General features: G+C 43.6%; 1 protein-coding gene across 2 annotated transcripts in view; it reads left to right on the forward strand.

Moving 5' to 3' along the window:
* Positions 1-1,492: 1,492 nt before the first annotated feature.
* ntn1a (netrin 1a) overlaps positions 1,493-12,505 on the forward strand; it is a 44,912-nt gene continuing 33,899 nt past the window's right edge. Inside the window, exon 1 of one of the 2 annotated variants that reach the window (XM_052084099.1) lies at positions 1,493-2,616. In XM_052084099.1, coding sequence (XP_051940059.1) covers positions 1,581-2,616 — 1,036 coding nt within the window. In that variant the 5' untranslated portion in view covers positions 1,493-1,580. The remainder of the gene's footprint in view (positions 2,617-12,505) is intronic. The other variant, XM_052084098.1, reaches the window with a different exon arrangement.

Consider the following 12,505-nt stretch of genomic DNA (forward strand, 5'->3'; position numbering starts at 1 on the left):
ATGACGTCACAACTTTAGAAAATCGTTTTTTGACATCTTCAGCACTGTTACTAACACACACAATGTACGAGATTGCAACAGGTGTGCCTAATAAAACGGCCCCTGGGCGGATTCCTCATTTGCTCGGTGCAGCTTCCTGCCTTCTCTCGGGAAACGACTGTGACCTTTACTTCCCCCTGCACCCCGGCCCCAGCATCCTCCTCCTTTGCAGCTCATTTGCATTTCCCACAGCATCGTGCGATTATGAATTCCCCTTCTTTGAAACACGCGCTCAACAATGACAACAGGCCGGGTAACAGTCATCCTGCTACTGAATGCATGAAACGTCTGTTCACAAAAATGCCGCATTATTAGTCACTATAAATAAAATGAAACGATTAGACACACAAGACGAATAGACGGATCGATAGCAGTCTCGTCCTGTTATTTGACCAATTGGCCACGAGATGTCGCTGCTGCTTCTCCTACAGCGATAAGCAAAAGGTCTCCGGCAAGCTACGCGGCACTTCACGCACAAGCCATCTTACCCCCGCACTAAGGCTGCTGACTTTGCATTTGCTGTATTTTATGTGCATGGTTTTTAATGTGTGATATATCCATCCATCCATTTTCTGACCCGCTTAATCCTCACAAGGGTCGCGGGGGGTTCTGGAGCCTATCCCAGCCGATTTTGGGCAGTAGGCGGGGGACACCCTGAACCGGTTGCCAGCCAATCGCAGGGCACACAGAGACGAACAACCATCTGCGCTCACACTCACACCTAGGGACAATTTTTGAGTGTTCAATCAGCCTGCCATGCATGTTTTTGGAATGTGGGAGGAAACCGGAGTACCCGTAGAAAACCCACGCGGGCCCGGGGAGAACATGCAAACTCCACACAGGGAGGCCGGAGCTGGAATTGAACCCGGAACCTCTGCACTGTGGGGTCGACGCGCTAACCACTGGCCGCCCGTGTGAGATACTCTCTGGAAATAAAATAAGAACTGTATCATCCCAAAAAGTGCCTCCATGACAAAAGAGCAAGATAAAATATTTTCCATCAGAGAAAAAGACGTTTATTTTGTAATGCCAACAGACAAAAAATATTAAATAAAACACAATTTTGATGACAAAAAAATCCGAATTATATACAATAAATTCATTTGAAATCTCTTCTTTACAAAGAAAATCATTTATGAATACTCATGACCAAAACTAATCACACGTTTTCACTCCATGACAAAACCAAAGAGCATTCGTTATTTTACAGTGTCTCATGACCAAAGACGAATCCGTCATTTTCTCGGTTGTACATTAAGAATAATTGTCTGAAGTAATCACAAATATAATGAAAGGAGGGAAAACTCACTGTTGGAATCAGCAGATCATCAATAAAGACTTGGTGCAAGTGCAGCCCTCTCCCAACAAACTTTCTCTCGTTGCCTCTCTCCTTGCGTTTCTCTCTCTCTCTCTCTCTCTCTCTCTCTCTCTCTCTCTCTCTCTCCCTCCCCCTCTCCCTCCCTCCTCCTGTCCTCCTCCTCCTCCTCCTCCTCCTCCAGCAGCAGCAGTACCGACACTTTCGGACCCGACACTCACCGAACATGTTCCGGGCTCTGGACGCTGCGCTCGCCGTGCTGCTGGCCGCCTCTCTGCGGAGCACCGCGGGCGGCTACGGCGCGGGCGGCGGGGGCTCGGCTCTCTTCTCCGCTCAAACCTCGGCCCCGGACCCGTGCTACGACGAGCACGGTACCCCGCGCCGCTGCATCCCGGACTTCGTCAACTCGGCGTTCGGCAAGGAGGTGAAGGTGTCCAGCACCTGCGGCCACCGGAGCGCGAGCCGCTACTGCGTGCTCAGCTCGGCGGACAAGGCGGACGAGAGGAGCCGAAGCTGCCACACGTGCGACGCGGCGGACCCCAAGCGGAACCGTCCCCCGGCGTACCTCACCGACCTAAACAACCCGCACAACCTGACGTGCTGGCAGTCGGAGAACTTCGTCCAGTACCCGCAGAACGTAACGCTCACGCTCTCCCTGGGCAAGAAGTTCGAGGTGACCTACGTCAGCCTCCAGTTCTGCTCGCCGAGACCCGAGTCCATGGTGATCTCCAAGTCCATGGACTACGGCAAGACGTGGGTGCCCTTCCAGTTCTACTCGAGCCAGTGCCGCAAGATGTACAACAAGCCCAATCGGGCCGCCATCACTAAGCAGAACGAGCAGGAGGCCATCTGCACCGACTCGCACACGGACATGTTCCCGCTGAACGGAGGTCTGATCGCCTTCAGCACGCTGGACGGCCGGCCCTCGGCGCACGACTTCGACAACTCGCCCGTGCTGCAGGACTGGGTGACGGCCACCGACATCCGCGTCACCTTCGGCCGGCTGCACACGTTCGGCGACGAGAACGAGGACGACTCGGAGCTGGCGCGGGACTCGTACTTCTACGCCGTGTCCGACCTGCAGGTGGGCGGCCGCTGCAAGTGCAACGGCCACGCGTCGCGCTGCGTCAAGGACCGCGACGGCGAGCTGGTGTGCGAGTGCAAGCACAACGCCGCCGGCCCGGAGTGTGACAGGTGCAAGCCCTTCCACTACGACCGGCCGTGGCAGAGGGCCACGGCCCGGGAGGCCAACGAGTGCGTCGGTGAGTGCGTGCCCTTTTTCTCCCCTCTGCCGCTCTTTCTCTCTGTAAATGGCAACTTGATTTCACTCGTTCGCCGGCCTCAACTCAACTCTAATTGATGATAACGATGAGGATGATGATTAGTTCCACTATAGATAAAGGGGTATAGTCATAGTCGTAATCGTTTATACATTCGACATAGTTCTACAGGTTTCCCATATTACATGAATGTTCATTGGGACGATGATGAAAAGGTCTCCATGCACCTTAAACATGCTGGTGAAAAGAATAGGTCGGACCCACTACTTGGGTCAATTTGACCCAACTTTGGACTGTTATGTAAGTTTGTTACATCTGCCTTCGTTTGAATCAGATGTGATGGAGGAGCGAAACATCGAAATCCAAGGACTGGATTTCGGCACTGCTGGTCTAGTATAGTCCAATGCATACCGTAATAGGACCATGAAAATCATGATTATTATTCCGTTCTGAAAAAAATACCACTGTATTAATATTTTAATGAGTGCAGTTTATTATTTTGCTGGTCTCCTCATCGCTCTATTTTTCATACCGTTAACACTTATGCTGTTTACGATTGTGAGGATCCCGGAGCCTGTGATTTTTGATATTATCATGAATATTGAACCTCGTTTTGAATCCGTAAAGCACGCAACACAAAAGCGTAATTGAATTGAATTTGATGCAGGCTAACTACGAAAGTGCTTTTGTAGTGATACTTCGTGATGGCTTGAGTACATTGACAATTACAAAACAAAGAGAATTCTATTCGTAATCAATCCTTTACAATAGAACCACATGCGGGTACAACAATAATAATCAAAAGAATAATTAGAAAAATTACATTCGTCTCCAGAATGTTCTAGAGGATTAAAATATTACTAACTTCAGCTTTGTATTTGATTGTTGAATGTTTTACCAGGGGAATGAAAAAAGGTCATTGCTAGCAATTATTGACAAGAGCTCACCATTCTCATATTCCAATGTCATTCATCTGCTTCATTTCTTACATCCATTCAATTGCAGTTCTTATATATGTGCAACTCAGCCTGATACATTTATAACAAAATAATAACAATAACGACTGTGGTTGTTTGTAATGAACCGCCTATTTCCCCCAAACCAACAACTGCTGTATTTAACTATTTGTGCTGCACTCTGCAGAAAAAAAAAAGTTGAAGTGAGTAAATATTGTTTGACAGTTGCCGGCCACGTTGACACATGGCAGGTGTTTCAGAGCTTTCCGTTTGTTGACTGTGGCCTTTGCGAAAGCTCACAGATATCCACCGTGAACATGCTGCTCCATCATCACAAAGTGTTTTAACTTAAACTCGACAATGGGTTTGACTCTCGAGGTCAGCGCATGCTTTTTCAAATACATAGTGATACATGTGCAAAGGTAAAAGTCAAATTTAATACAGTATCTATAGTCATTTGAAAGATAATAAATAGATAAATAGATAAAAAGATAAGATAATCATTTCATCCTCATGAGGACTGTTCGACGACATTAACACATATTTGTGCGTTTAGCAACTGCAGAAGTGATCTATTTTTAATTGGAAGTATGAAAAAAAAAAGTAATTTTACGCATTTCTGGATGTTTTCCGGCCTTACAAAAATCTCAGTGTCTAATCTACAGGAGACTCCCGGAACAGTTATAGATTCGCCAGTAATAAAAAGAACAGTTGCTTCATTTTGAAATGAAAATAAAACAAGATGCACATTGACTATTTTGGGGTTGAGAGTCTTGCTCAAGGGCACGCTGATACTGCACAAAGCACAAAATTGAACAAAATGTTTCCATATTTGGATTGATGGTGTACACCCTGCATTATTTTTTAATTTTCGGGGTAGCAGGAGAACGTGAAAACACCACACTTGAAGCCCAGACACAAATCCACAAACCTCTGACCTGTGAGGTGGACGTGCTAACCACTCTACCGTTGTGCCACTCGTCAAGTCATTCAGTTTTCTTTTCACGATACATTTCAAACTCTTCAAATTCTGTTCCTGTAATACACGAGGACACCATTCACCATCCCCCAAATAAACAAGCTACGAGGGGCGGGTGGAAGATGTGTCAGCGCCTCTTTATTTCGAGTGCACTTTACTGATTACATCCATAAGGATCATGAAGGACCCTCATGCACCAACCTCATCCCCCCCCCACGCAACCATCACCTCTCTTCTTTTTTTTTTTTTTTTACCATTTGGGTTATTGAATCTGTGAGCACACACACACACACACACACACACACACACACATATATATATATAAAACACACACACATTTGTTTTTAATGAATACTTACGCCTATCAACTACACTACTGCATTTTAATGTTCGTCGTGATGGTCGTACTTTGAAAGCCAAATCATTTTCAAATTGTTGTGGCACTTGATGTGTACAAAGTTTGAGAACCGCTGGGTTTAATCATTGATTAAAAGCGGTGTGTCAAGGCTTACTTGATTCACACAGTACGTCGGAGCTCCACGATGCCAACAGCTGCTTTCTTTGGCTCGACCGTTCTAATCATTTCCCCAGCAGAATTAGCAGAAAGCCGCATAACGGGCGTCTCTCAAATTGCCTCACGTTCATATAAATGCTAATGTTGACAGCGTAAAAAGCCTCCTGATCGTTCCTGTTGGTCTGTTTGTTTCGGTCTCTTTTTGCTACACCGCAGTTGATGCGATACCGCGCCAGCAACGTTGCTGGCTCACGGTTCGTCTTTCCGTCAGCTGCGGGGGGAGATAAAACAGACGCTGCAAAGGCCGAGCTGATCGTCTGAACGGAAAATAGCATCGGTTTATAAAAGGAGTCGTAAACACAGATAAGAGCGGACAGAGGAAGGATGTTTTCCCCTTGTTGGGAGCTGCAGTGGATTTAAAAAGTGTACACACCCCAATTCAAATGAAGCCAAGATAAATCATTTCAATTTGACCTCCAATATAAGCAGTAAAACTCAACTGGATATCAGTGATTTTTTTTTTCTGGGATAGTGGAAGTTCAAAATTAATCACTCAGAAACATATGACTGCGTTCACCAATCGAATTTGAACTCATGTGCAAAACTCAACACCTGCCATCTTTGAAAGAGCCTCTGATTGACCCCAAACAGAAAGTTTAGATCAGGGGTGCCCATTAGCTAGATCCTGATCTACCGGTAGATCTAAGGCAGGTCCCAAGTAGATCCGAGGAGTGTCGAGAAGAAAAAAAACAAACAACCATTTGTGTGTCTTTGTACATGTTTGTAATATATTTTTTGTGTTAATATACACTGCACACTAATCATCTTATCAGTCTCATTTTCACTAAAAAATATTTAAAAAATAAAATAAAGCAGGTAAATCTTAAATTTGTGTGTGTGTGCCTGCGCGCGCCAGTAAGGGTAGATCCCGTGAGGTTAGTTGATCGAAAAGTAGATCTTCGATCCAAAAAGTTTGGGCACCCCTGGTTTCGATAGTCTACTATGCCATGTTCCAACATGCAAATATGTCCGTTCGTAACTGGCAAATACGTTCAACTCGTATTTGACAGTGAAAAATGTTCACGCCACCTTGGCAGTTCCGTGCTTCTGTACTTGTATATGCTAATTTGAATCGACTTATTTAAAGCTTTCATGACGGGGAAAATTTGTTCGTGGAGTGGATAATATTAAACAATTTTTATGATTTCCTTCGGAAATAATTGCCTCAAAATCCAAGCAAATTGGTAGCTGACCAACGGCTCACAATGGCTTGCGTTTAACCTTAGAATTGTATGCGTATATTTTTCATCAGTTTCTCATTAAAACAAACAAAAAGAAAACAGACTGTATTTTGGCATTTGGCTAAAACAGCTTAAAAAAACGACTGATGATTGAGAACTGCAAAGTTGCGTGATCAAAATCATTTAGCATGAAATAAAAGCGATGCATGTTACAAATGGTTGCTTTTGTGGATGTCTGCAGAATCTTGAAGCAATTAATGTCAGCGTGTTGGCAGGCGCTCTCACCAGCAGGAATTTTGGAGCTGCTCTTCGCTTGTCAGGACGCTCGTTCCAGAAGCAATTGGGTTTTGATTCAATGGCAGTTTTGTACAGAGGATCAATCTGAGTGAGCAACGCTTTGAAGAGGAGGACTAAGTTAATGTTGTATACAGTGCAGAGAACAAAAGCTTTGAGCTTAATTTATGTTCATATATTATTACTCCATCTTTTTAAAGCTTCTCATCGCTATTGACAAATGTTAAAGATTGGTCCAAAAAGTCACCCCCGCCCAAAACAAAAAAAACACATTGAACTCCGCCAACTCGAACATCTATTCAATTCAATGTTGCCTTTGAGATGAAAGGAGACGTATTGTGAGTTTTCTTCACAATTTTAAACAGTTTCCTGGTGTCTTGGAAACGTGTCTTTGACAGGGTTTCATCAAAATACCCCAGGGATCAAAATCTGTATTACACTTTACACCCCCTATTTTTTGTGTTGCTGAAATTAACCTGTTTGAGAGGGACCTTTAAACTGCTGCGTCAATTGCAAGTACGGATGTCATTATCATGATGATCAGGGGTGCAGCTATGTCAGTCTTTGGCTGTTCTGTAAATTAGCCCCCCTTGTATAACACAAGTACAAAATGGCTCTCCCACAGGCCTTTTTAGAAACCAACATTTTTTTTTTCCGACCGGTAAAGAATTTTCTAGAGGTGTTTAATTTCACACTTCATTGGGCAGCCAAGCAACTGCTTGTATACAAACATTAAAAAGCCAGTTTTCCATTTTACATCCTCCTTAAAATTTTTTTTAAGTGTTTACCTATAACACACAATGCGGTGCAGAAGTCAAAGTGTGATTCTGTGTGTCCGCGTGTGTGTGTGTTTGTGTGTTTCAGCAATGGACCCTTGCTCTTGTTGTTGGGAAACAGTTTGGTCGGGAGCCATGCGGCCACTGAAGGAGGCATGTTCCGTGTCGGCTCTTGGCATGTTCCCACTTCCACTTGTCTCCTTGTGTCCGCGCTTGAACTCAACGTTTACGAAGGCCAGAGCAATGTTCTAACCCAAGTTTTGTTTTTGTAAAGACACGTTTTTACAATGAGGTCATTTCACCTTTGGAAGATGCCGAGGATAATTGCTCTCTTCTTTGGCTCTGTTTCCAGTCTTCTTGACATAAAACTGTTGCAATAGTCTGCATTTCGAAAGACATTAAGGTTCAAGCTTGATCGACATTGTCATTCATGAGACGCTTTGTTGACACATTGTGAAGAAGGAACAGGAAATGGCTCGTTGTCATGCTAGCCATTCGTCCTATGCTAGGCTATATTCCGCTACATGCCATTTCCGTTTTACATTAGCTTGGCAAAACTAATTTGTGTACGAAATTAGTAGAAAAGAAAGAACACATACGTGTGAATATTGGCAGATTGTTTTTCATTTGACATACTTATGTGGTTTGGCAAATAAGAGTTCCAAATTTTGTTTAACTTTGGAGGCATATTTGTGTGACGCATATAGTCCAAATTGTACCACATTTCATGCGTTTGAATTTAGAGGTTCCATGCAATGTTTGGGTTTTTCTACATTTTTAATAATTAAAAAAATACATTTTGTTCAGTATCTCAGCCAGTATCAATCACAAAAATGGCATCATGATCACTGTAGGGCGGATATTTTACATGCATCTTTTGTCATTACATATTTTTCTCATATAAGCTGTCTGTGTGTTATGACATTTCTGACGTGCACAAATACCCAAACAAGTAAACTAGCCTAATTGTTGCAAGCTGTGACATCCAAGGTGTTTCACGGACACAAGGCACATACACACATACACGCACACACTGCTCTTTTGAAATTATATCGTTAAACATGCGTCATGAATAAATTGGCTGAACGAGGTGGTTTGGCGGGTGATGCGCGCATCCTGTGATTTGGCACAAAATGACTGCGGGAGTGCCAAGCATTTGTGTGTAATCAATTCAAAGCGCCAGAAAACAAGTCGATGTGGTCACACTTAACACTCACAAGTAACTTTCACTCATTATCTCCATTAGGGACCTTGGCTGGCATGAATGGACAGAATGGCCACATTTAAAGCTAAAATAGAGGAGGGCTTTTTCCTCCAGAGTTAACTTCAAAGAAACCGTGATGAATACGAGGCTAATAATTGTGCTTGGTCACAAACACATGGTGAGTACCTCAAGAAGCCAATGAATGTACTTGTTCACCACTTACAAACCTTGTGTTATAACGCCTTGAATCGTTTCAATCTGAACAAGAATCTTAGCAGAGATATGAGTGCTAACATGACATGAGTGGTGTGCTAACAGTCCATTTTCGAAAGCACTCATACTCAGGCTTGTGGGTGAGATGAAGCGCATCCTTGCCTCAAAAGTGAAGCTGTTTATCTTCTGTCTTGTGTTATATATTTTTATTTTTCCATATTTTTTTAACTCTACCGCAGTCCCACATTGTTGTTGCTTGAAAAAGTAAAAATGCTGACTAATACTTTATCGCATTGAGATGCAGGACGGGGAGTTGCTTTAAACATATGGAAACATTGGTCACATAATAAGCGCGGCAATATCATGACGTCACTGTTGGGATTGAGTCTCTGAGGTGGTTAGCAACCATTACGTTGTCACATCTTGAAGCACAGTCTGAATGTGATACTAAACATGATGGCTGCATTACAATTAGGGATGGGCAAATTGGAATTGAAACAGTCTCCATCAAAAGCGCTTCAAAAAGAGAGACATATTGGTGGTGGTTAACTCATTCAGTACCAGCTAATTCTAGACCATGTCTGAAAAGACGTTTAAAAACGTCTTTGGGAGTGAATGAGTTAAGGGTGGAACGAAAACCGGTTTGCTTCGGAAAATCTTCATGAAACATATAGTACTGACAAAATTCAATCGCCAGATATAAAACGTTTTTGCCACATTGTGTGTTTCAATTCTATTGGACATTGTGCTGGTCTTTCTGGTGTGCAAGCCAAAGCCACTTGGGGGCAGTATAATACTGGAGACACACACTCAGAAGGGTTTGAAATCAGTCAGCTCATTTCATGCAGTGATAAAGAATATATGCCTGTCTCTGCCCTGGTACCAGTCCAAAATACCACATATATATATATATATATATATATATATATATATATATATATATATATATGTGTGTGTGTGTGTGTGTGTGTGTGTAAATAAATAAAGAATTTCATGCAAGGTCAGAGCTGCTGTCTAACATCTACCTGGCAACAGTCGCTGACAGGACCACCAAATGTGAGCGAAAGCTCATCAAGGCCCACAGGGCTGCTGCTGCACGTGGCGACGTGTGATTAATAGCCTGATGGAGTTACAGACGGTGTCGGCGGCGGCGGCGGGAGCACATATGAGCGACAGCTCACTGTTGCTTTAGCTTAACGCTCTTCTTGTCATTTTAAAAGACAGGCAAGAACACACGGAGACATGCTGGAAACGTTTTCTCTTTGGGTTCGTGTAACCATATCACACTCACATCAAATTAACGTGTCAAATGTTTTTAACGTGTGTTACGAAACGAAACAAAAAGAGTAACACTCTCTAATATTGTATTTAATAAAAACATAAATGAATGACATAATTCAATGGAATATAAAGAATGAAACTTTGACCCCATTTTTCGCTTGAATTCAATTGACAGTGCTCCCCCTCCTGGTGTGAACACCATAGGCAGCTGGGGGAAGTTTGATACAGACACAAGGTTATGCATGGAGACGAGAAATGTTAGAACTCCTTAGCAGCAATATTAGTCATTTGTTGCAGAGAATAACAAATATTTGCCCGTGAACATTGTTTTATCATCTGTCTACATGTGCTGCTCCATCTTTTGGGCTCAAATATCTCACTTAAAGCGTAACGGCATCATGGAACTGATGCTATTTCTTAGCCCATCTGTGTCTTTTTGCATTGTTAACATGAAGGTAAAATAACTTATCTAAAGGTAAATTGTTCGGTTTTTTAAATACACAATGTGTTATGGTTTGTTTTATGTTTAGTTAAACATAAAATAGCAGCGGCAAGAAAGAAAAAATGTTTACGAATTGCTAAACATCTGCTTGTTATTAATTGAGTTGATTTGAGTTCACTTCCACCATATAGCGTTCGTATGAAACATTTTTGCTCGCAAGTCGGAGCAAAACTTTGGCCAAATCACAGCTCGTATCTCGAAAAAACGCTTTGCTGACTGTGAGCATCAGAAATACAAGAACACACACATACACAAATAGAGCATAAAACAAATGTACCTGCGACATATCAAACTTTCATTTCGCGTCAAACAAGCTGACTGGAAAAAAAACAGTCACTGGAATTCCTTGTGTGTGATGGTGAATAGCTCAGGCTAATTTATGACCAATGCCTTTGTCTTTCCCATATAAGTCACGGCTTGGGTTGTGTACGTGTGTGGGTGCGTGCATGCGTGTGTGTGTGTGTGTGTCATCAGGTCATGAGGGGCTTTTTAACTCCACTCGTCATGGGTGCCTTCCAGTCTTGCTGGTGTTTGTGTGTCATCCATGGAATATGCTTTCACCTCGTTTGCTTTTCATTGTTGCCGTTGTTACGCTTGCACAAAGAGATCTCAGACAGCAGAGGTCAGCACCGGATGCACTGCAGTCATCTTCAGCGGTGCACACTATGCATGGATATGAACATTGTTGCATCAGTTTGGCTGAAGTGGAATGGAAGATTTTGTTTTTGTTTTTTTGGGGGGTTGGAGGCGAAAGTTTGCAAGGTCATTTCAATTTGCTAGGGGTGAGCACAGGTTAATCCATCACTCATTAGCTCGCACAGATAACACACATGGTGGGGGTGAAGGAGTGGGAGGTCCTCAGGGTTGCAAACCCCCTCCCACTCAGGCTGTCTTTGTCCCTCTCTTTCTTTGCTTTTTTTAGCTCGGTAATGAAGGCGCATGGCAAATGATGCGCAACCTACGGTCCGTGGGCTTGATACAGTCCAGGAATGCATTTGAGAGCGACCGCCATCCGATTCTAAAACCAAATAAAACCTCAGAGGATATCTTGCCCACAGGAGCTACACTTACAAAAGCAAACCGTTAATTTTGGATGGTAGCATCAGAACACTTAACTATGTGAAATCATCCTGCCTGGCACCGGCGAATAGGACGCAGCACGTACATGGAATCTGTGTGAAAGACGCTCTCGAGCATAGAAGGAAGGCGTCTTCCTTTTCCCAACTCTTTCCCTTTTCATTATCTCTCCCCGACCCAAAGCCTCCGCACGCCCCCCCCCCCCACCCCCCCTTCCACTTTCGGCACAAAAGAGACTATTAATTAGGCTCAGTGTCCAACAGAGAGCAACATAGGAGTTTACAAATTGCTGGCTTCAGCTGATTGAGCTTCTGCATAGGGCTGGTGGGGAGACGGGCCGAGAAGAGAGGGAAAGTGAGGCAGGGTGGGGGAGACGTAGCGACGAAAGAGAGGCACTTGACTCAGCGTGCTACCACCGAGCGTAATTTAAATAACTCGCCGTAGTGCTTCTGCGTGTGCGCGGGGTTATGTGTGATTTAAATTGAAATTTCCCAGATGAGTTCCCTCCCTGCTTGTAATAACAGGCTAATAGGGTCCACGGCGGAGGATGACAAAGCAAACAAAGGAAACCTAATTATATAGGGGGGCCGATAAGGAAATTATAAGGAAATTGAGTCATTCAAGGTAATATTTGTGTTATGAGATGATGGTGAAGATTCATTACCAAAATGGAGGGGGTGAGCAGGGAGTGTCGAAAACGAGGCAGAAACTTGGCTCTGGCTCTGTTGAATTGCCTGCGAGATGGATGTGGGGATGAGATCTCTGTCGTTCTCCAACAGAAATCTACCAGGTGGGCTTTCTGACATTCTGGCTTCTGTTATTGTTCTGATACCG

This window comes from Hippocampus zosterae, chromosome 13 (assembly GCF_025434085.1).
Source record: "Hippocampus zosterae strain Florida chromosome 13, ASM2543408v3, whole genome shotgun sequence".
NCBI lineage: Eukaryota > Metazoa > Chordata > Actinopteri > Syngnathiformes > Syngnathidae > Hippocampus > Hippocampus zosterae.